Source organism: Ascaphus truei, chromosome 1 (genome assembly GCF_040206685.1).
Source record: "Ascaphus truei isolate aAscTru1 chromosome 1, aAscTru1.hap1, whole genome shotgun sequence".
In the NCBI taxonomy this organism is placed as follows: Eukaryota; Metazoa; Chordata; class Amphibia; order Anura; family Ascaphidae; genus Ascaphus; species Ascaphus truei.
Genome location: NC_134483.1, coordinates 224,266,468 through 224,290,934, shown reverse-complemented (window position 1 = coordinate 224,290,934; position 24,467 = coordinate 224,266,468). Strand labels below are relative to the sequence as shown.

Below are 24,467 nucleotides of genomic sequence, written 5' to 3'. Positions count from 1 at the left end.
GGAGAGTGCCAGGTGGGGGGAGGAAGGAAGGGTGCCAGGTGGGGGGGGAGAGTGCCCTGAGGGGGGGTGGGAGAGTGCCAGGTGGGGGGTTGGGAGAGTGCCAGGTGGGGGGGGGGGGGGAAGGAAGAGTGCCAGGTGGTGGGGGAAGAGTGCGAGGTGGGGGAGGGTGATTACCAAGTGGAGGGAGGCGTGTGTCAGGTGGGGAGGGAGGAAGCGTACCAGGTGGGGGAAAGGAAGAATGTGAGGGGTGGGGGTGGGGGGAGTGCAAGGTGGGGGGGGGGGAAGAGTGTGAGGTGGTGGGGGAGGGAGAGTGCGAGGTGGGGGAGGGAGGAAGAGTACCGGGTCAGCGGGAGAAGGAAGAGTGTCATGTGGAGGAGGAGGAAGAGTGCCACGTGGGGGAGGAGGAAGAGTGCCAGATGGGGGAGGAAGAAGAGTACCAAGAGGGAGGGGAGGGAAAGTGCCAAGTGGGGGGGAGGGAGGGAGAGTGCCAGGTGGGGTGGGGAGGGAGGGAGAGTGCCAGGTGGGGTGGGCAGGGAGGGAGAGTGCCAGGTGGGGTGGGCAGGGAGAGTGCCAGGTGGGGTGGGGAGGGAGTGCCAGGTGGGGGGAGGAAGGAAGGGTGCCAGGTGGGGGGGGGGGGAGAGTGCCCTGAGGGGGGAGGGAGAGTGCCAGGTGGGGGGAAGGAAGAGTGTGAGGTGGGGGGGGGGAAGAGTGCGAGGTGGGGGAGGGTGATTGCCAAGCGGAGGGAGGCGTGTGTCAGGTGGGGGAGGGAGGAAGAGTGCCACATGGGGGAGGAGGAAGAGTGTCATGTGGAGGAGGAGGAAGAGTGCCACGTGGGGAGGAGGAAGAGTGCCAAGTGGGAGGGGAGGGAAAGTGCCAAGAGGGGAGAGGGAGGGAGAGTGGCAGGTGGGGGGGGGGGGGGAGAGAGGGAGGGAGAGTGCCAGGTGGGGGGGGAAGGAGGGAGAGTGCCAGGTGGGGGGGGAGGGAGGGAGAGTGCCAGGTGGGGGGGGAGGGAGGGAGAGTGCCAGGTGGGGGGGGGGGAGGGAGAGTGCCAGGTGAGGTGGGGAGGGAGGGAGAGTGCCAGGTGGGGGGGGGGGGAGGGAGAGTGCCAGGTGAGGTGGGGAGGGAGAGTGCCAGATGGGGTGGGGAGGGAGAGTGGCAGGTGGGGTGGGGAGGGAGAGTGCCAGGTGGGGTGGGAGGGAGAGTGCCAGGTGGGAGGAGGAAGGAAGGGTGCCAGGTGGGGGGGGGGGGAGAGTGCCCTGAGGGGGGGAGGGAGAGTGCCAGGTGGGGGGAAGGAAGAGTGTGAGGTGGGGGGGGGGGAAGAGTGCGAGGTGGGGGAGGGTGATTGCCAAGTGGAGGGAGGCGTGTGTCAGGTGAGGGAGGAAGAGTGCCACATGGGGGAGGAGGAAGAGTGTCATGTGGAGGAGGAGGAAGAGTGCCACGTGGGGAGGAGGAAGAGTGCCACGTGGGGAGGAGGAAGAGTGCCAAGTGGGAGGGGAGGGAAAGTGCCAAGAGGGGAGAGGGAGGGAGAGTGGCAGGTGGGGGGGGGGGGAGAGAGGGAGGGAGAGTGCCAGGTGGGGGGGGGAAGGAGGGAGAGTGCCAGGTGAGGGGGGGGGGTGGGAGGGAGAGTGCCAGGTGGGGTGGGGAGGAAGGGAGAGTGCCAGGTGGGGTGGGAGGGAGAGTGCTAGGTGGGGGGAGGAAGGAAGGGTGCCAGGTGGGGGCGGGGGAAGTGTACCCTGAGGGGGGGGGGTGGGAGAGTGCCAGGTGGGGGGGAAGGAAGAGTGTGAGGTGGGGGGGGGAAGAGTGTGAGGTGGGGGAGGGTGATTGCCAAGTGGAGGGAGGCGTGTGTCAGGTGGGGGAGGGAGGAAGAGTGCCATGTGGGGAGGAGGAGGAGTGCCACGTGGGGAGGAGGAGTGCCACGTGGGGGAGGAGGAAGAGTGCCAGATGGGGGAGGAAGAAGAGTGCCAGATGGGGGAGGAAGAAGAGTGCCAAGTGGGAGGGGATGGAAAGTGCCAAGTGGTGGGAGGGAGAGTGCCAGGTGGGGGGGGGAGGTAGAGTGCCAGGTGGGGTGGGGAGGGAGGGTGAGTGCCAGGTGGGGTGGGGAGTGCCAGGTGGGGTGGGAGGGAGATTGCTAGGTGGGGGGAGGAAGGAAGGGTGCCAGGTGGGGGCGGGGGAAGAGTGCCCTGAGGGGGGGGGGTGGGAGAGTGCCAGGTGGGGGGGAAGGAAGAGTGTGAGGTGGGGGGGGAAGAGTGCGAGGTGGGGGGGGAGGGAGGGAGAGTGCCAGGTGGGGGGGAGGGAGGGAGAGTGCCAGGTGGGGGGGGGGAGGGAGAGTGCCAGGTGAGGTGGGGAGGGAGGGAGAGTGCCAGGTGGGGGGGGGGGAGGGAGAGTGCCAGGTGAGGTGGGGAGGGAGAGTGCCAGATGGGGTGGGGAGGGAGAGTGCCAGGTGGGGTGGGGAGGGAGAGTGCCAGGTGGGGTGGGAGGGAGAGTGCCAGGTGGGAGGAGGAAGGAAGGGTGCCAGGTGGGGGGGAGGAAGGAAGGGTGCCAGGTGGGGGGGAGGAAGGAAGGGTGCCAGGTGGGGGGGGGAGAGTGCCCTGAGGGGGGGTGGGAGAGTGCCAGGTGGGGGGTGGGAGAGTGCCAGGTGGGGGGGGGGGAGGAAGAGTGAGTGGGGGGGGGAAAGAGTGCGAGGTGGGGGGGGGGGGAATTGCCAGGTGGAGGGAAGGAAAGTGCCAGGTGGAGGGAGAGAAAGTGCCGGGTGGAGGGAGGAGTGCCAGGTGTGAGAGGGAGGAAGAGTACCGGGTGGGCGGGAGAAGGAAGAGTGCCACGTGGGGGAGGAGGAAGAGTGCCACGTGGGGGAGCAGGAAGAGTGCCACGTGGGGGAGGAGGAAGAGTGCCAAGTGGGAAGGGAGGGAAAGTGCAAAGTGGGGGGGGGGGAGGGAGAGTGCCAAGTAAGTGGGGGGGAAGGGGGAGGTGCGGTGCATGCGACGGAGGGGGCGGAGAGTGCCAGGTTGGGGGGGGGGGAAGGAAGAGTGTGCGATGGGGGGGGGGGGAGGAAGAGTGTGCGTTGGTGATGGGGGGAGGAAGAGTGCGAGGTGGGGGGGGAAGGAAGAGTGCAAGGTGTGGGGGAAGAGTGTGACATGTGGGGAATTGTGCGATGTGCGGGGAAGAGTGTGAGGTGGTGGGGAGTGAGAGGCGGGAGAGAGACGGAGGAAGAATAAGAAAGAAAATGAAACACGTTGGAAGAGAGGGGGACAGTCAGGGTGGGGGGAGTGTGAGGATAACAAGGGGGACTGTGAGGGGTGCTCCCAATGCCTATCAAATGGGGACCGCGGTGGTAACAAAATGTACTTTGTGTTTTTTGTTTAGCGGGCCCTTTCAACGTTTTTGCAGGGGGGGCCCAAAAATGCAGTTACACCCCTGATTCCCATTTTGCCACCGCCGCAGGTTTGAAATCACTGGTGCATCATTTCCTCCGTTACACACGAGCCCCGAATAAAATCAGCGTGTACAGTCTATCACGTGTAATGTGCCGCTCAATTTATTAAGATATTATCAAAACTACAAAACCACCATCAAAAAGGACACAGACGGCGTTCCAGTGCTTCCCCCTTCCCCTTTATCACCACTCCAATCCATGTAACAGCGCGGCACTGCGCGCTCAGGCATAGAAGCCTGAAAACATCCCACATCACAACGGCTTCCTTCAGTTTAACAATGCAGTTTGAATGAATGAAACATGCTTTCGAAGCATTTCTGTATTTGTACTTCTTTATCAGATGTGTGCACCAGATGGTCCCCATAGTATAAGATACAGTACACTGGGTTGGTGACTGCCCACAGTTTTTATTCAGAGGTCAGCTGACTAAAGGAGCGCCAGTAAATAAGATAGTTTGTGTAGATTGTGTCCCTGTAATCATTCATGGGAATGACGCCTGAAGCTTCCTACGGTGGGTGCTACCTGATCGCAACCAAACCCTTGCATTGCTTTATCTCCATCACACCCTTGTGGCACCTCACTTCCTTATAAAACCCAAGGTTGTCATCACCGATAATTACACCATGACAGCATCTCTCAGATATTACTAGGGTTCTTCACTGCATCCGCCCTTTTGATGATAGATAAACAGCAATGGGTCGTTATTGCCATGTTATGTTAATTGAATGAGTCGTACAGTAACAAGAAGAAATCGCAGGCCTCGATGTACAAGAAATGACGGGGCCAAGTAGCCCTTTCCATTATAAAAACAAAAAGCCGACCTTGTGTAAGAGCGGCATTATTATGAGGTTTTTAGTTCAAATTTGATTCATTCTTTGCGGTTATTCCTTGTAAACATTTTAAAGCATTATCAACATTCTCCAAGAGCTTTGCAAAAATCACTGAATTGTGAAACTAGTTAACAAAATCTTCAAAAATGTCCCCAATGACGCAAAGAAAATGTTGTAAAAAAAAAATGCTGACGAAATTGGCAAACTTGGTGGGAAAATGTAATTTATAAGTAAGCTTTTGGTGTTATTGGCACAACTTGCAATTTGTGAGACCATTAACGTCATGAATGTACAAAATTAACCAATTTCGCATTTGTGTGTGCAAAGTTTTTGACAATCCTTGCTTATTTCAGGGAAACTGGTCTGGCAAACTTCAAAGCTTAATTGACGTGTGAATTAGCAAATTTCAAACCAAACTTTCAAAAGGTAAACGTTTCAATACAATACTCTTGAACTTCCTAACTTTTACTAAAAGTTTGTGTGAACGTAGGACAAGCGAACTCTGGCCATTTCAAACATCTCCCCTGCCAAACTTACTGGTGAATATCAGTGATCAACATTGTAAATGTTGGCGATATCCAAACACCGTCATTATCAAGTTGTGAAGGTCCGTAAAAATACAAGTACAGATGCCGAACACACAAAAAAAGGAAAAATATAAAAAAAAAAAAAAAAAAAATTATATATATATAATGTATGTATGTTTTGTCATTAAGATGTAGCACTGGGCACCCCCTGTGTTTTCCTATATTCATGTGCCACAGCCCAGTTGCACTCTATGTGGCATTACATATAGTCAATATTAGGAGGGTGTGGGCGTTTGAGCTTGCTGGGTTTGTGTGTTTAATATATATATATATATATATATATATATATATATATATATATATATATATATATATATATATATATATATATATATATATAAAACAAAGTATCCCACGTAAAGCACTCTGGTGTAAACAAGTATAACAAATGTATTAAAGACACAACACACTTTGTCTGTGTTGTTCATATATATATATATAAATAAACTCATCCTCAATCAACTATATACAGCTTTCAGAAAAATAAACTGTATACATTAAATTTGCATGTGATTAGTAGTAAACTGCTAGGTGTGAACTTCCAGCAAAACCGGCTTCGGACCTTTCCCATAACCAGTGTTGTGAGAGATTTCATAGAGCAAGTAAACAGAACAAGCCTCTCCCAGAGAAACTTCACAACCTATTGTAATGATGGTAAAATGGCTGTGATCGCTAGTGGGGTCACGATCAGTGGCAAATTTCCCACTAGGCCCGGACCTAGGGCAGCAAAATTCTGGAGCGGCAGAAATGCCCGCCCCCCATATACATTTGCAGCGCTCTCAGGTCAATTGGGCCTAATGGGAAGGCACTTTGCTGTGGCGGCTGCCTCCTCCTTGCTTCTCCTTTCCAATTGCAGCATCAAATGACGCCGTGGACATCACCAATGTGACATGACACAGCCTCTCGTTGCCATGGCAGTGTCAAATGATGTCATGACGTTGTTGGTGACGTCCGCGGAGCCATTTGACGCTGCGATTCTAAAGAAGGAGGGTGGCAGCAAGGAAGTGGCCGCCACAGCTTAGAGTCTAGGGGCGGCGGATGCCCTGAGCACGTGTCCTTGACTTGACTTCAAGGTCACCGACATGAGGAGAGGTTTCCTACCTGCGACTTGGCAAGCTTCTTCTCTAGCATCTCCCGCTCCCGCTCCGTCTGCTGAAGACGTTTGTTCACCTCCACTATGTCTCCCTTCAGAGAAGCCAGGGCTGCTAAGTGGAGCTGAAAGAAAAATAAATATCAATTGAAGGTGCAGCTCCTGTTACTGTGTCCCAGAAAGAGTACTGTGCGACGTTACTAAGCGGTATAAAGTAATACTGCTATCTTTTATATTGTATGGCGCCGACATATTCCGCTGAGCAGTACAATGTGGGAGAGAGGATAATGACAAAAGAGTACGTATGACAAGAGAGTACCTATAGTGTAGGATTAGACTAGGGTTCTCCACGCCAGTCCTCAAGCCCCCCCAACAGGTCAGATTTTCAGGATATCCCAGCTTCAGCACAGCCGGCTCAATCAGTGGCTCAGTCAAAGACTGAGCCTGTGATTGAGCCACCTGTGATGAAGCAGGGCCTGATTGAGCCATCTGTGCTGAAGCTGGGATATCCTGAAAAGCTAACCTCTAGGGGGAGGGCTTGAGGACTGGCATTGAGCACCCCTGGATTAAGACAAAATGAGACAATGGGGATTGTTGTTTCTAAACCAGGAATACCCCAGCTTTGACCACTGCCCGGATATTTGGCACAAACTGCCTTTCATTCTCCTCTCCCACTGATCATATTTACTGGGAGATTGCACCGTTTCCACTTCGGAAAAACTCTGACATCAACTCCTTTTTAGTGCCTCTAAAAATAGCACATTTAATAACAATTACTTTTAAATGCAGGCCGGATATTTGCAACCGATATCTTTCATGTTCCGTTTCTTAGCCCATTTACTGGTAGAAGTTCTTCTGAGAGTTCGCCCCTTGTAGTTGGATAACTTGTGCAGCTCCTGCGGTGGCCCGAGACCCCTGAAATTATTTTGTGTCATCGTCATTTATTTTGTTATATATACTGTATATATCCGAGATTCAGATTTTCACAGGTGAGATGATCAAAAATAGTACTCCTTACTTAGGGTTGCCAGGTGTCCGGTATTGAACTGGACTGTCCTGTATTTGGATACTCTGTCCAGTAAAAAATGAGAGGTACTGTAATACTGAACATGTATATGTCCGGTATTTCCCTCCCTGGACATAGTGACCTGACGCACCTTTCACCATATAGTCCAGTATTTTTGGAGAAGACACCTGGCAACCCTATCCTTACTTGGGTGCCTATCTTACTTAGTTAAGTAAAGGGACTTAACTAACTGTCCCTCCTACTGTCTCTGTACGTTCTCCCTACCTACCAATTAGATTGTAAGCTCCTCGGAGCAGGGACTCCTTCCTTAATGTTACTTTTACAGTATGTCTGAAGCACTTATTCCCATGATCTGTTATTTATATTATTTGTTATTTATATGATATGTATTACTACTGTGAAGCGCTATGTACATTTATGGCGCTATATAAATAAAGACATACAATACAACTAACCTAGATGTAAATCAGTTGTGTGATGGTGGCCATTGAAGACTGAGCTTAGACCACTGACATAGTTAACTGTGAATTCCTTAGTGATTGTCTGCTTTTGCTGACCACTTTAACATTGAAAAATGTATTTGCTTCATTCTTTTTTCAGTACGTGAAACATTTTTTATGTGCTACTTTATGTTATACTCTCTCTAGTCCACATTTGCAAAGCTATTAGACAGATCTAGAACCAACGAATAATTAGAATGGAACAGAAGGGTTTACATGGCTTAGCGCTTTCTCTGCACTGCAACTGTGGTTCACTGTGCAAGTTATTTTATCCACAACTGCTGGAGGGCTGTAATATAATGTAATATTGTACTTGCAAAAACATTACTTAAATTATCTATGGGCGAGCCCAGCCTGTGTATAACCTCAGTACCGTGTCCTGGTCCCTGGATAATATTTTAGTACTAATGCATACAAAAGCAGTATGAAATTACATCCCACAGGCTGCAGTTACATTGATCGATTCCAACCACTTAGCTTTCTACCTCAGACATATCCCACCTATCCCATAGTTAAATCATCTTCTCTGCTGTTATGGCATATTAAACATAACACAGCTTGAAAACAGATTCACTGCAAGCTAGCAATTAGAAGAGAAGAATGATCGGGATAAAACTATTGCATTTGAGGGGTGTGACAGTAGGGGGTAGCCAGGCTATCAAATAAAGGTTTAAGCCCGTTTGGTTACCCCTGGTCCGTGTGTTGGGTTTATAGAGTGTCAGCTCTTGGACCCAGTGCTGTATATGCATAACCTGTAATTGTGCGGTAATAAAGTATTTAATGTGTTTTTACCTTTCCAGGAGTGCCAGCAAGCAGAGGGGGCTGTGGTATGAGTTTCAAGGGGGGTTTTGCTGGGAAAGTGTTGGCAGATTGTATCTATATAGATATGTCCCAGAGTTGCTGGTTCCCCAAAAAATTTACCAAGGATCAGGTCGGATGCCTGGATGCATGTAGACACATGGTCCCTGTAATATCTCCCCTTGAAAGGACTTGTGCGACTCAGCACAGGGTTTCCCTGCTTCAGCACAGACCAGAAAGGTAAAAGGGGCATAGGGATGAGAGGTGTCCCTGAAACAGTCAAGGGGTCCCTAGGTTAATGGGAACACCCAGAAACCAGTATAGGGATTGTGAGGTACTCCAATCATCTAAGGTTGTGAGGGGATTCTTAGGCTGGGGCCATAGAGGGGTGAGGAGTTCGGAGCCGCGCTGACGCTGAGGCTCGCCTGCTGAAATCTGCGCGATTTCGTGCCCATGCAGGCGAGTCAGCGGGCGCGATCGAAGGCGGGGGGAGACTGAGGGAGGCGGGGCAGTGACGTCGCTGGGCCAATCGCCCGCGCTGATTGGATGGTTTCAGTCGACAGTGCGCTGAAAAACAGCTTGGCTGCTGGCTGAAAAATCCAACTCGTCAGCACGCCTGCAGACGCTCGCGTGAGCCCCCTCTCAAGGCATCCTCATTGAGGATGCAGGGGCTCAGCGCGGCCTGTCCTTCTATGGACTCGGCCTTAGAATCCGTACTAAGTTTATTATAAAGTGCGTGTGGGGAATATGGCTAGGGGGAAATGACGTGCAGTTTCCTATTCTATTCCCCATAACCAGAAAGACTTAGGATTGTTAAAGTGTAAGGTATATTTTATTAGCAAAGTGTATTGAAACATATGCTTGTGCATTGCACCAAGTTGGTGCCACTCTGTCTCACTCAGAGGTCTGGGCTGGAAAGGCCAGATGTGTGAAGACCATTTGGGCAGGATAGCTAGTGTCCACATCCACAGATGAAGAGGCACGATTTACATATCAACCTGCTTTCCCCAGCCTGGCTGGAGCCCTGGCACTGCGGGTGGCATAAAGGGAAGCAAGGGGAAAGGGGCCATATTTCACCCACCCCTGGGTTCATTAAGATTTCTGAGAAACCCTGTTTTCTGATACTGGGTTGTCTCAGATTGGTTGCTGAGAAATTTCTCAGGCTGTTTGATTGGGCTGTAAGATTTCTGTGAATGAAACGGAGAGGGTTTAAAACCCCTTACGCAGCTCAGATTTTTTTAGCTTTCTCCCATGTTTTTAGATTCTCTCAAGATTCTAAAGTTGTTCCAGTTTCCAGCAAGAATGAGGCAAGGCTCTGCTTCAGCAAAATCTGCCTGGAATCTTTGCAGTTCCAAGACTATTGGGAGTAAACTTCTGGATGTTGAAGTTCCTGCACCTAGTAGAGTGTAGTTTTGTTACCCAAGTAAGTGTGCTTTGTGTCTGCCTTTTGTGCAACATTGTGTGTTTGCCTATTTTAAGTGAATAAATTACAAATGTATTTCATCATCTTGCTTTGCTCAGTGATATGATCCCGGTATAAAGGTGTAAATGCCTGGTCTCCCGTGACGAGGGGTTGAAACACAACTCATATAACAGTATAAGCACTTTTTATTTTACTTTTTAACATGTAAATCTATTTACCATTAAACATTGCCATATCTTTAATTTCTTGCTGACCTGCCAAACGCCTAATCACTAATGTGGGGCAAAATGGAAGCAGTGCTTTGCTACACCGACATCCACTAAGTCTGATATTGAGCACTGAAAATCTACATATCACAGAGCACCATGGAAAGATGTCTTACGTATATGTTCTACAGCACGCCTGCTCTAGTCCAGTTCTCAAGCCTCCCCCAACAGGTCAGGTTTTCAGGATATGCCTGCTTCAGCACAGGTGGCTGAGGCAGGGCCAGCATTAAGCTTGGCGGGGCCCAAGGCGGCATGCTGGCAGCGGGCCCCCGCCTGTAAAAAAAAAAAAGTTAAGGGGACTTATGTTGACGAGCGGCCCTCCTCCGGCAGCGTCATGGCAACACGGCGTCATATGACTACGTGGCGTCATAAGACGTCAGTCACCATGGCAACGCGACAGGAGGCGGCCACTCTGGGAAGGTACACACTCTCCCTCTCGTTCCCCGCCTTCACCCCACAGCTACCTCTCTACCTGTAAAGTCCTGATGAAATGCAGAAGTCGGGTTTTTATTTTCACCCCTCTAGAGGCTATTATTCAATGTTACGCAAGCTTCTGCAGTGCCTTATTGCCATTAAACTCAGAAGTGACATCTTAAAAGCTCATGATGTATCTGTGTTATAGGACATTAAAGCTTTATCTCATCTGGGAAGGTAGGTGTTGCACACAAAACCCACTCACCATGGATGTGAAGCCACTTTTTGAACAGCATCCATGTATCAAAGCCTTAGAGTGGTCAAAATGGTTCAATTACAGCAGATTCATGAAGAAAAAAAATCCCACTGAAAGCAATGGTAATTTCTTCTCTGATAAATCTGATACAATTATTTGCCAAAGTGTTGTATCCAGGAGCATTTGATACATGGACCCACGTCAGTTTATATGAAGTGGTGTTAAAATGAACTGGATCCACCAGAGATTGCACCTCTTTAGGAATAAGAACAAAGATAAGGTATACCAGCATAATGTATCCCCTATGGAACACTGAATAAAATAACATTACATCAGAAAGGCAATAATTAACCATTAATTGCTGCTATTAAGTTTTCATTTGCTACTAACCAAAAACAAAAATATGCTTTTCTCTTAGCAAACCAACTTTTTGTTAGCATCATCACACTGCAGGAAAGGCAGATAGCTCATTATACAACCAAGCATTTCACACGACGATGGTGTTAATTCCGTACTCTGAACACAGACGTGCTCAAGGTGACTCGGAGAAGGCCCAGATATCACATTTCCTGGTTCATAGCCCTGTGACATACACACTGGAATCTCTGCTCTTTCCCACTGTGGAAGCATTGCCAAACATTTTAAGTGCTTCCTTGGTCTTGGTGTTTGTCCAAGATGAAAATGCTGATGGCCGCAGTCATATTGTTACAATGAATTATGCAAAGAGGTGATACTGAAGGAGGACCAAGAAATAAAATACATAATGGTACAGGGGAGTCATGAAAGATGGACCCTGTGATGACTTGTGGAAGGTGTGTGTCAAGTTTATTGCACATTATTATTGTAGCCCCTATGCTGTTCCGGGTTACAAGCAATCCCAGCGTCACAGGAACCTTCTACAGTTAAGTAGATACATTAATTACCGCAGTGAAACGTATTTCTATTGCAAAACGTACAATGTAGGATTCCCAGATCTTGGGTTAGAGTAGGTCGCACGTCTTCAAACGTACTGCACACTTTTTTTGGGGGGTTGTTTTCCTCTTAATGTTATGAGATTGTTTGGTAATGTGCAGAAATGCCATATTTTTGTCAGGTGACCGTGCAAATGTATTCAAATGTACTTTGCAAAGGTTTTCACACACAAAAAATAAAAAATACATACAGTAACAGCAAACTTTGCCTGGCTCGCAAAAATTCAACATAAAAAAACAACAAAAAAAACAGCAGAGCTCTCTAGTCTTGGTTAAAAAAGCAGTGTCACTTGTGTGACCGTTTCATGACAGGTTTTGTATATATATATATTTTTAACAAATTAAAGATGCAAAAGTTGATCATTGGAATGTAGCAGTTGTGAAGCACAGGCGAACAAGGTACAGTACACCCTGGCTAGTAACACACCCTGGCTAGTAACACACCCTGGCTAGTAACAATGAGTATGGTTTTAAAGCGACAGCTTTACATCTGATGCATTTAACACCCAGGCATTGCAATATGAAATCGTTTTTTGTTTTTAAATAATCATTTACGGCGTGAGAGGACAGTGTATGCTGTCTTGTGACACAATGATAATGTAATCCGATTCGTGCATCTATTGGAGCAGTGATTTGTTTGCAGCATGAAACAAGACAAGGAGGAATTCAAATTACTGTACTACTAACTCCACAAATATTTATAAGACAACTTGAAAATTATTTTCATTTTTTTTTTTTTAAAAAGATATCACTATAGAAGATTTAACTCACTGATTGTATGCTACTGTAGCAAGTCATTTTTGTCCTAAACAACATTGTCCTCATGATGGAAGTCCATGAATAGCCTGAAAACAAGAGGATTTTACCTTTTCAAGCAAGCCAAAAAAAATCACCAGATGTTCTCATAAGAATGTCTCATTAAGACCCGTGGCAAAAATATTAGTACCATTTCTAAATTCTATAAATTCTCCCATAATGTGACTTGCTTGGGTTTATGACTACATTAATGTTTTATTGCTGTATATCATATTGTGGAAAAGAGCATTTTTATAGACCAGTTAATGAAATGCAGTGTCGCAGGCCATTTCACTGACAGCAACTGCAATACCTTAAAAAATTACAGCCCTGTCGCAGATCGAAAGGCTGAGAAAGAACAAGCGCTTAGACAGGTAGGAACTATTCAATGTCTAAAACATTCCAGTGAAGGACATAGCAGCGAGCCTGCATTGGTTTCTCATCATGTTCAGAACAATAATAGGTCATTGTAAACAAGTAAAAGGAGAATTAAAACAAAGTACTAGTCAAGGATATAACTCCCTGATGTACGCTCAACACTTTATTCTACATTCAGTTGTTTAGTGCAATTAGCAGGTGCTGATAGAGTAATAGAGGCTTGTGTGCGGGTTGAAGGGACACAGCAGCAGTACAAAACTTCTGATGAGTACATCCTAATATTCACATTTACACAAGATGTTCTTTAACCCAAGTTACTGCAGGAAAGGACAGGAATGTACTGCTTTGCCACCCGTTGCTAGAAAATCTTGCAGTAAAGAGAACCTTAGAATTTGACGGCAGACTAGGACTACTCAGCCCTCCTTAGATTGCGCACAAGGGATTAAACAAGGACCACTCGGCCTCCTTAGATTGCAGTACAGGGGATTAAACAATTTTTACTCTATTAAAAACAACCATGCGCATAAATCTATTTAATCAGCCCTAAATTACCATCAGAACAGTTCAGGTACCACTGACCACTTTAAACAGAGAAAAGGCCATTGTATAAACACTCACAGATCCCCCATCCAATATATAAGTCATTCAAATAACTTACTGAATATTAAAACAAAAATCCAAATAATACAACTCCAACTTTCCAACACCCCATTAAAAAAATTGTCCTATGCCCAGATTATTTAGTCAATGTAAGACCAGAAACAGATTAGAGCCACTTTATGTGGGGTCTAGGTCTTAATTAGATAGGGATCTATTCTTTTCAGTAACAGCTGGAGTGCAACACGTACTATATACCCATCTCATGCAGGTTGTAAAAATAGATATGTGTGCTCTATACAGGCTTGCTGCCCCATTCATCAGTGTGTGTCGTAATGATGAGGATATTACTGTATCTTGGCAGTTGAATAAGAATATCCATGTTATAGCCCTCGTCTCCTACCACTCCCAGGAGGGATGTGTCCCCAAGATAAATGCGGGATACTGTGGGCGGCAATAACGTGTTTCTTTTATGAGAACAGAAAATAACAAATAAAGAGAGTGCAGCAGAAGAGGACCAAAGATGCACAGTTATGTGGGTAAGATCCTGTGACCAGACAGTCACTTGCTACAATTGGTGCACTACAAGAGAGGGCATGGATCAAAAAGGGGTGTGTCAGAAGAGGAAGGGGATGTGAGTTTGTAAATGGTTGCTATAGAAACAAAAAATACTAGTTACATTATAATACAAAAAAAATGGCATTTAGAGTTGTTTAAAACAAATGCTACAAATATTTTCTCATAGTACAGAACTAATTTATTTAAAAAAAAAAGCTGTGTGTGCTGTGCACGCGCATAGTAAGTGAAACTTCTTTGACTTTTGTCACAGAAATTGTATTTGTGTTGGTGATGTTTTAATTAAAAATCAAAATACAATTTCATTGACAAAACGCAAATAAATTTGACTTAGAATGCGCGTGCTCTGCACACATCGCCTGTATTAGCTATTTGCACTAAGTGTGAATTCCTCGTGTGTGCGGGTGTGTGTGTGTGTGTGTCAGTGTGTATGTGTGTGTGTGTGTGTGTATGTGTGTCAGTCAGTGTGTGTGTGTGTGTGTATGTGTGTCAGTCAGTGTGTGTGTGTGTGTGTGTGTGTGTGTGTGTGTGTGTATGTCAGTCAGTGTGTGTGTGTGTGTGTGTGTGTGTGTGTGTGTGTGTGTATGTGTGTCAGTGTGTCAGTGTGTCAGTCAATGTATGTCTGTCTGTGTCCTGCAACCCCCCCAGCACACTTGTCCTCCCCCCAGCACACTTATCCTTTCTCTGCAGCACCCTTATCCTGCCCCCAGCACATTTTCCTGTCCCCAGCACCTTTCAGCAGTCTCCCCCCCCCCCAGCACACTTGTCCTCCCCCCAGCACCCTTATCCTTTCTCTGCAGCACCCTTATCCTGCCCCCAGCACATTTTCCTGTCCCCAGCACCTTTCAGCAGTCTCCCCCCCCCCCCAGCACACTTGTCCTCCCCCCAGCACCCTTATCCTTTCTCTGCAGCACCCTTATCCTGCCCCCAGCACCTTTTCCTGTCCCCAGCACCTTTCAGCAGTCTCCCCCCCCCCAGCACACTTGTCCTCCCCCCAGCACCCTTATCCTTTCTCTGCAGCACCCTTATCCTGCCCCCAGCACCTTTTCCTGTCCCCAGCACCTTTCAGCAGTCTCCCCCCCCCCAGCACACTTGTCCTCCCCCCAGCACCCTTATCCTTTCTCTGCAGCACCCTTATCCTGCCCCCAGCACATTTTCCTGTCCCCAGCACCTTTCAGCAGTCTCCCCCCCCCCAGCACACTTGTCCTCCCCCCAGCACCCTTATCCTTTCTCTGCAGCACCCTTATCCTGCCCCCAGCACCTTTTCCTGTCCCCAGCACCTTTCAGCAGTCTCCCCCCCCCCAGCACACTTGTCCTCCCCCCAGCACCCTTATCCTTTCTCTGCAGCACCCTTATCCTGCCCCCAGCACATTTTCCTGTCCCCAGCACCTTTCAGCAGTCTCCCCCCCCCCCAGCACACTTGTCCTCCCCCCAGCACCCTTATCCTTTCTCTGCAGCACCCTTATCCTGCCCCCAGCACCTTTTCCTGTCCCCAGCACCTTTCAGCAATCTCCTCTCTCCCTCCACCCCATTTCTACCAGATCGCGGCATGGAGGCAGGGGGGGAGGGGGGCAGCGCGTCATAGTTAGCTCGAGCCGGCTCGGAGGGGAGCGCTGCAGCGATGCCCCTTCTGATGGTGCTGCGCACTCAACTCCCCCCCCTTCCCGTTACTGGAGCAGTTCCACTCGCTATGGAGTGACAGAGCCCGCCTTATTTTGCGTGACGTCACAGCCGTCCCCATGATGATGAGCGCCGCCCCCGGGTGAGATGAGGACGCTTCTGAGGGTGTTATTCAGTCAGCGGGACACAGGGAAGGGGAAGCGGAGGGAGGAGAGATGCTGAGCAGCTGCTCACTGAGTCCACTTGGCCCACACCAGTGACTGATTTAAAATCCCCGCGCCTGCCTTCTTGCTACACCTTTCAGTCAAAAGCACCGGAAGCTCTGCGGCAGCCATCTTGCTACACCCATGGCAGCGGACGTATGGGGGTAACGGCGGCCGTTAGGAGCGGCGCCGGCGGCTATCGCCGCCGGCGCCGCATGTCACAGCGGGTGTGTGGGGGAAGCTGCGGCCATTAGGAGCGGCGCCGGCGGCTATCGCCGCCGCCGCCGCATGTCACAGCAGGCGTGTGGCGGCAGGGGGAGGGGGAGCCGTGACGTCACTTCCGTTTCACATTTCGCCCCCAACTCTCCCGTTTTACTCTATCAGAATAGGTGCCACTAAAGAAGTTTCACTTCAAAAACAAACATGTACTGTATGATATTGCTTGGTCTGCTGCTTTAATGTCAACTCACACTAAAATAAATCTGACCAATAAAAAGTACAAAAAACCTGTGAATTCCTACAGTATATACAGATAGGAGTCTAAATACATCTGCCAGTCAGCGGAGTGTAGTCCCTGAGTGATTTAGCAGACTGACACACTGAAGCCATGTAGTAATGTATAAAAACGGAACAGAAACAGTGAGTGTGGTATCTGACTGGCCACTGAGCAGCCTTACAGTACATAGCCTTATAGACTACTCCCTTGTAAATGGTAGGGGAGTCTATGCGTGGTGACTCGTACATTTGCTGTCTTAAAGTGGTGCGCAATGTGTTGCAGATAATACCAATACCGCAGTGTTAACGGCAGAGACATGCGTCTCTAATACGTTGCCTTTTATTGAGCAGATATTGGGAGATGACAAACTGAAGAGAAACTCTAAATGATGGGTCCGGTGATATGGATAAAGTGAACAAGAAACATGCAGGGAAACCGCCCAGAGACACCAACATGTGCATTTATCATGAAACTAAACCTGTGCTACATTTACAATGAGAACTCCACACCGCTGCTGAAGGATCCTGCAACGCACTGTGCTATCAATAGCAGGTTTCTTGAGCAAAGATTGACTTAATTTCCTAGTCTTGGCTTCAGAAAACTTAGGCTGTAACAAGCATTTTAAGAATATACTGTGACGGTATAGGGCCCAGAGACCAGCAGATTAAAGGTTAAGCCCCGGTCTCTCGCCCCTATCTGTGTGATCATGAAGCCGGGATGTTGTAGGTCAGGGGAGTGCACAAACTTGTCTTGCTGCACGCCTCCCCCCCCACTGCCTGCCTGCTCTCCTCCGATGTCGCGCCTCCCTTACCTCGGCACAGCGCCAAATGATGCTGCGGATGTCGTGTGACGTCAGGTCACCCGTGGCGTCATTTCATGTCATGTTACCGTGGCGTCGCATGACACCGCGTTGCCATGGTCACGCGTCCTGAACCCGGCTGAATCTCGGTAACTAGAGGTTGCAGAGGCCTCACGCGGTCCCCCGGCATTTAAATGCCTGTGGGAAGAGTGCGGGACCTCTGCAACCGCCCGCGCCCCTCCCAAAAAAAATCTCACGCCCCCCCAGTTTGCACATCAATGTTGTAGGTTACCCCCAGTAATGTGTAGGGAGATTTTATTTTATGCACACTATGTTTTATAAACCATGAAGTGCATTCCCTTGGTTCCTGGGCATGCTAGGCTGGTAATCCGATTACCCAGGCTACACACCCAGGAACACGTGTTGGGCTGGTTCCACGGGGAGATCGGAGACAGTGGAGGGTGGGGATGGCCAGCCCTCCTATCTGGGAGACGTTGGTCTGAAGAGCGGAGTCTTTGTCTACCCAAACAGATAGGCGCCTATCTCCTCTGGTGATAGTGAGCCGACACAGAGCAGGGGGAGGCACTGCTCTCATTGGTCGGTTCTAAATTCCCGCCCTCCTTGCCTCGGCCTCCCTGTCACACCCCCAGCCTGGATTGGCCAACACAGACGAGCCCTCGAACTGTGATTGGCTACCTTTACAGCATCCGCGCCGGAATTGGTCGCTGCCTCAAGCTCCATGATTTCCTATGAAGACCGGGAACCTAGAAAAGCAGCGACCAATCTGAGTACCAGAGTTCTTTCCTGGGCTGGCATGCAGATAGACTAAGCGGTGGGCTCTGAGGACATGCCAGACACACCCAAAATCGAGGCTGCGTGTACACCGAGCGAGAGATTTGAACGTGCCTTGCTCCAACCTGCATCCAGTGCTACCTGGATCCTGCGGGCTTGACACAGAAGTGGAAGCTGCTCCGGGAAAGTAATTTCTGTGGGGCCAGACACCTAGGTGATAAGGATTCCCTCTGTATTGCATGGGGTTGTGTGAGTATAGCTCTGTTGTGACTTTGAGCTGCATCTGTTGGCTCCGGACGAAATAAACACATGTTTATTTGATCTCTGTGTCCTGTCTGGTGCTTGATCCCGTGAAAGAGACCTGGTCTCCCGTGACATATACCACCAAATATATAGAGCTGTAATGTTACAAAAGCATTAAATGGAAGAACGGGAATGTGTTTGCACCACTATGCATTTCTAATGTTTGCTGCAATTGTTATGCTGGTAGCTGTCCATGGGAGCTATCTAAGGCCAGGTCTCCAGTGACGGTGGCGCATGCGTTGCACAACAGTCACTAACCTCTGTTGCTACAGGCCCCAGAGTCTCCTTCTGTGTAGGCTCACGAGGCGCTGTAGCGCGTCAGCCAGCAGGGGATAGATCAAGATTGTGTTTCTGTGCGGCGACGCGGTCACATGGTGCGCTGTGAGCCAATCAAGCGGGGAGATCGCCTGAGCCAATGGGAGTGCAGCAACTTTAGGCCAATGGCAGCCTAGCAAGTTCAAACCAATGGGAGGGAAATAATGTATGTGATGGTCGCTGGCGATTTATTTTGTGCACGTTGGTTTCTCACTCATCCAATAAAATTGATTTGATGTACACACTGTCCATCAGCAGTAACATTGATCATTTCTTTAATTTTGCCTGCTTCAAGAGCGCCATTTTGGGTGCTGTGCCTGTGGGGCTGCCCGAGTGCTTTGAGCTGCTAGGCTGTGCTTTGTGGTTGTGTTATGGCCCCGCCCCGTCATGGCCACGCCCCCCGCGCGCCTCCGATCGCAGCTAACAGACCGCAGATCATGGTTTTCAGCTGTGCACGCGCCGCCAGAACTCCAGGTGCGTGTGCAGCAGCGTCCAGCGGGACCTTAGCCTAAAGCTGAGATTATAGTGCGTGCGACGTGAACAACTGTCAGATTCCCTACGAGGCCACCCACAGTGCGCGCGATAGCGCTAGCGATGCAGAGCGACCGTTTTTTTAAAAGACACGTGGGCGGCTCAGCCAATGAGAGCGAACCAGCCTGGTGACACGTCCGCCACGCCTCCCCAATTGCTGGAACCTGAGTTCACCCATCGCTCGGACGAGAGGCTCACTCACACCCCCTGCAGTGTTCATGGGAATAATACAGCTGGCTGCACATGCTAAAGATCTTTGTAAAAACAAACAAATGGGATAATTACATATTAAGGCAAATAAAGTATGTATATGTAGACAACACATTATCAAAATGGTTATGCACGCCTAGGTTACACCTGGTACTATATATTTATTATATTTTCCTCTGATGTGCATCCGAGGTGGATGTCCTGTCAAAATCATGAGGGAGGAATTTGCCAGTTTCCCTGTAATCAAACAGGAAATAGGGGAAGAAACTGTAAAGTTGATGTTAATGATGCTTTGGCCCAAGATTTGGCAACCATTTAGTTTCCCCTGAAGAGAGATTTAAAACCCAGCAACTTCAGCGGTAAGTATTTTGGGAGCAAGGGGGTCCCCAGAGCAGAAAATAGCGTGGTTCAGCCCCGGGATATAAACTGGTTCCCATCCTAGAAAAATTAGGGTGTAAAATAAAAGGGAAGTAGAGGGGAGTGCGGATTTAAAACAGTGTGAACACAAGTGCTTATGTATACTCTATAGCCACCTAAGGAAGAGCTGCCCAATAAACATGTGTAGGGAGGTCATGAGTCAAAACACAAGTATTTGCGGCAGCAATAATGAATTCAGAAACTAAATGGAATGGCAATGACTAGAGACCAGGAAAGGAAAACAGCAATACATGTGTGATCAAGTCAAAGTCACTAGAAGACAAGCCTTCCTTCACCTGCTCTGAACACTCGGCTCCCTATTTTAAATCTGCAGTTCTAGCAATATAATACATGTTTTTTTTTTATTTAAATAAATCGGTTCTGAACTATGAAAAAATACTTGTAGTATTTTAAAAAAAAATTAAGACTTTTTTTTATGTATTCTAATGTAACAAGCATTTTTATTTCTATAGCAATCATTTGCAAAGTCACATCCCCTTCCTCTTCTGAGACAGGCTCTGGCACACCCCTTTTGCCCGCTCTCTAGCAGTGCACCAATGCAATCTAGTGCCTGCCTGGTCTCATGATCTTCCCCACGGAACTTTGTATCTTGGGTAATCTTCTGCAGCACTAACAGTGATTTAGTGAACTCCCGAGCCGAATCTTTGCCGATCGATCACAGGAGAACGGATCGATCAGCAACATAGCTAATCACTTGCCAGTGTGCACATTGTATTGACGCACAAATTGAATGGAAATATTTATTTAAACGGAAGCTTGAACTGCTGCTTTAATTGTAGCAAAATTCATTTTAGTCTGACTGCAGGAGAGTGAAAATAGTTGTCAACTCTAGACTTGAAAGTAAAATCAATGTTCAGTCATTTGATACAATTATAAATATCGCTATTGATTTCAAGTCTGCAGGGTATCCTTTAACTGTATTAATGGATTTTGGGGAAGAACAACTACTTGGAGCAATTAGGCTTCTTTTATCAGGCGTCTCTTTTCTGTTTCATTTTTTGGAGTATGAAGACATCTTGCTGTAAGCCTCATCAATATTATAATAAAATGTCTCTAACTCCAACCTTGTGGAGACCCCTTCTTCATACCCCTTTGATCCCTCCCCCTTTTGGCTACGTGGGGAGGCGCCTGACTGCTGCCTCTCACGTAGCCCCATTGTCCTAGCCACGCACACCCCCCTCGTCAAGTGGCGAGTCACTGGAGGTGGGGCCAACTGATCAGATGAACCGATCAGGTCGTCTCAGTCTTTATGGAGGCAACGCCCCATGCTGTGGCCTCTGCTTCTTCTTAGATAAGAAATCATGAAGAACGATAAAGAGAGATGCTATGGCAGGGGTGCGCAAACTGGGGGGCACGGCGGTTACAGAGGCGCCGCGCTAGGCCTCTGTAGACGTACTTACCCGGCTCCAGTCACGCTTCTCCATAGCAACGCGGCGTCAAATGACACCGTTGCCATTAATACGTGATATCAGATGATGCCTCGGGTCACGTGATGACACATGGTCCCACAGCGACATTTGGCGCCATATTAGAGTTAAGGAGGGGGCCTGCTCCAGGAGGAGAGCAGGCAGGGGGGGCGCAGCACCGCAAGTTTGCGTACCGCTGTGCTATGGTTCTCTCTGCCTGGCTACAGTACTTCCTAACAATTCACATTTAGCTAGCTCTGGTACGGAATGTCGTACCAATATAGATGTAATGCTTCTCACTTTGCCGCGTTACGAGTCCTAAAAGATATGATAACTATATACAAATTTATTCGGGGACAATACAAGGAGCTTTCAAAAGAACTATTCATCCCATGGGCAGTACTAAGGACTCTGGGCCATCCCTTAAGGTTGGAGGAAAGGAAATTTCACCAGCAACAAAGGAAAGGGTTCTTTACAGTAAGGGCAGATAAATGTGGGAATACATTACCCATGGAGACTGTGATGGCAGATACAATAGATTTGTTCAAAAAAAGGTTGGACATCGTTTTTGATGGGAAAGGTATACAGGGATATACCAAATAAGTATACATGCGATGGATGTTGATCCAGGGATTAATCCGATTGCCAATTCTTAGAGTCAGGAAGGAATTAATCTTTCCCCTTAATGGGGTTTTTTGTTTGCCTTCCTCTGGATCAATAAGTAAGTATAGATATAGGATAAAGTATCTGTTGTCTAAATTTAGCATAGTTTGAACTTGATGGACCTATGTCTTTTTTCAACCTCATCTACTATGTAACTATGTAACTATATATACCTGTCTATGTAACTAATGATTGTGCGTATTTCAGCCTTCAGCCGTTGTGAAAAGAGTGCACCGAGGAAGTTGGCACTCGGTCATTGTGATTGCAGCAACCAATACCATGACCATCCTTTCTGGGCAGTGCCATGAATTCCAAGGTGATCCCAGCATTATTCTCCGTCTTCCGTGTGGCAGGGCTCTCTGGTGGGGTTAATGAGGGGAAATGAAAGAGTCAGCTGCAGAAGTCACCACTGTTAATTAAAAGATATCGTGCATGGCCAGGACTCGGGTTTTATGCATAGCTGTGAATCCCTCCAGTTGTGCAGACAGAAAGCTAGATGAGCAGAGCCAGATCACTCAGCAATATCTGACACTGCATTCAATCTGTGTAATATGCAAGTAATAAATCCTATGCTGTTCCCACGGGAGTATTAATCCTCGTGATAAGAGCACAATAACATGACCGTCTCTTTGTCCCTTTATCTACTTGGAGAAGGACAAGTTAATTGCTCTGCCAAAAAAAGCCAGTTGATCCATGGCTAAATGGCTTCACAGATCATTTGTCTTCGGAGCTAAAGAAACCCATCACACTTTGTCGTTTCCATGAATCACGCGAGGAACCCTGTTAATGTGTAACTTTTGCAGCATGTTTCAGCGCGTTTCAAATCCTGTAAAAAAAAAAGACAAAGCGAAAAAGAAAAACGAGTAAAGGGGATTGTTGCTTTAAAGCAGCGATACTGCTTTATATGCTTATATGTAAAGCATGTGGCAATGTATAATGCTACCTTCTTACCTAAGCTGGTGCTCCTGTTATAAATCTGTCAAAATCCTGATTGTGTGTCTAATCTCTGTCATTGAATTAAAAACATCACCATCACAAATACAGTATCTGTGAGGTTTCACTTACAATGCGCGTGCTCAGTGCACACAACTTTTTTTTGTCTACAGTATGTCACAGTATATATTTGCATGAACAATCTGCTTGCTAAGGCGTTAAAATAATACACAAATATATATTTTGTTATTATTAATAATAATAGCATGTTCTTGTATAGCGCTGCTAGTTTTACATAGCGCTTTACAGAGACATTTTGCAGGCACAGGTCCCTGCCCCGTGGAGCTTACAATCTATGTTTTGGTGCCTGAGGCACAGGGAGATAATGCGACTTGCCCAAGGTCACAAGGAGCCGACACCGGGTTCCCCTGCTTCAAACTCCGTGCCAGTCTGTGTCTTTACTCACTGAGACCCTCCTTCTCCTTATTACTGCCATTATTATTTATTTGATTGGTTACGGTGGAGGTAAGGTTACACATCAACACATTAATACAATTACAACACAAAATATCATCATATACATGGGATACGTGCTTTAAGATACCAATGTAGCATTGAGAGAAGGGATTCCCTCCCCCAAAGAGCTTACAATCTAATTGGCATGTGGGGAGATCAAGTGCACAAAAGAAAAGTGACCGAGGTCACCGCAGGCCCCTTAATATGCACTCATGGTAAAAGGTCAATTATATACAGAGGATAGGATATCCACAGGGAGGACTGTAGTGTCCGACTAAACCAAATACCTAAGGTAAATAGTAATAGATGGACGTATAAGCTGCTAAAAACAAAAACAATACATTTTTAATAATCTACAATAATAATGTCGAAACAAAGAAAGGTGATAAGTATATAAAAGTGAATAAAAACGGATTAAAAATAAATCATCAGGTGTGGGATAGGAGATGGACGCCAAGTGGCAAAGGGTAAACAGGGTATCAGCGTATGTGAACATACATACGCTCCAAACCAATGTAAGGGAGTATACAAATAAATTCCCATCCCTAACGTATAACCACTCTAGATTAACTTAATCATCTTAATGTAGAGCCTGGACCTTGTACATATAATGTAACACGGAGAGCAGAAAATGAAGAAGGAAGAAGAAGATGCAGCGGTGGCAGCAGAGGAAGAAGATGCAAGTAACCCATGTCATAGGCATATTATATCATGGCGTAATGCCAATACATCTCAATTAAAAACAACTACTTTCACTATTGTAGTTGAATAATACTCAGTTAACTAATCCAATGCCAGCGAGGAAAGCAATGCAATCTACAGAAGCTACCATAAAGCTACCATAAGGATACTATTGTGCACACGGTTTCATTCGTTCCATCACCGACACCCCCATTTGAAACATTTCAGTATTTTTCGTCCAGTACATGGGTCATGAGAAGAGACAGGATTGGATGTCAGGATGATCGTTAAAAAAATAAAGTCTACACTTAAGCCCCAGCAAGAAGAAGATGCAGCGGTGGTGGCAAAGGAAGAAGATGCAGCAGTGGCAAAGGAAGAAGAAGATGCAGCGGTGGTGGCAGAGGAAGAAGATGCAGCGGTGGTGGCAAAGGAAGAAGATGCAGCAGTGGCAAAGGAAGAAGAAGATGCAGCGGTGGTGGCAAAGGAAGAAGAAGATGCAGCGGTGGTGGCAGAGGAAGAAGATGCAGCGGTGGTGGCAAAGGAAGAAGAAGATGCAGCGGTGGTGGCAAAGGAAGAAGATGCAGCGGTGGTGGCAAAGGAAGAAGATGCAGCGGTGGTGGCAG

General features: G+C 47.8%; 1 protein-coding gene across 4 annotated transcripts in view; it reads right to left on the bottom strand.

Moving 5' to 3' along the window:
- The window catches only part of MCC (MCC regulator of Wnt signaling pathway), a 366,135-nt gene that overhangs the window by 133,453 nt on the left and 208,215 nt on the right, over nucleotides 1–24,467 (bottom strand). For all 4 annotated transcript variants that reach the window (XM_075601563.1, XM_075601553.1, XM_075601572.1 and 1 more), the window contains one exon: nucleotides 5,949–6,062. In XM_075601563.1, coding sequence (XP_075457678.1) covers nucleotides 5,949–6,062 — 114 coding nt within the window. The remainder of the gene's footprint in view (nucleotides 1–5,948; nucleotides 6,063–24,467) is intronic.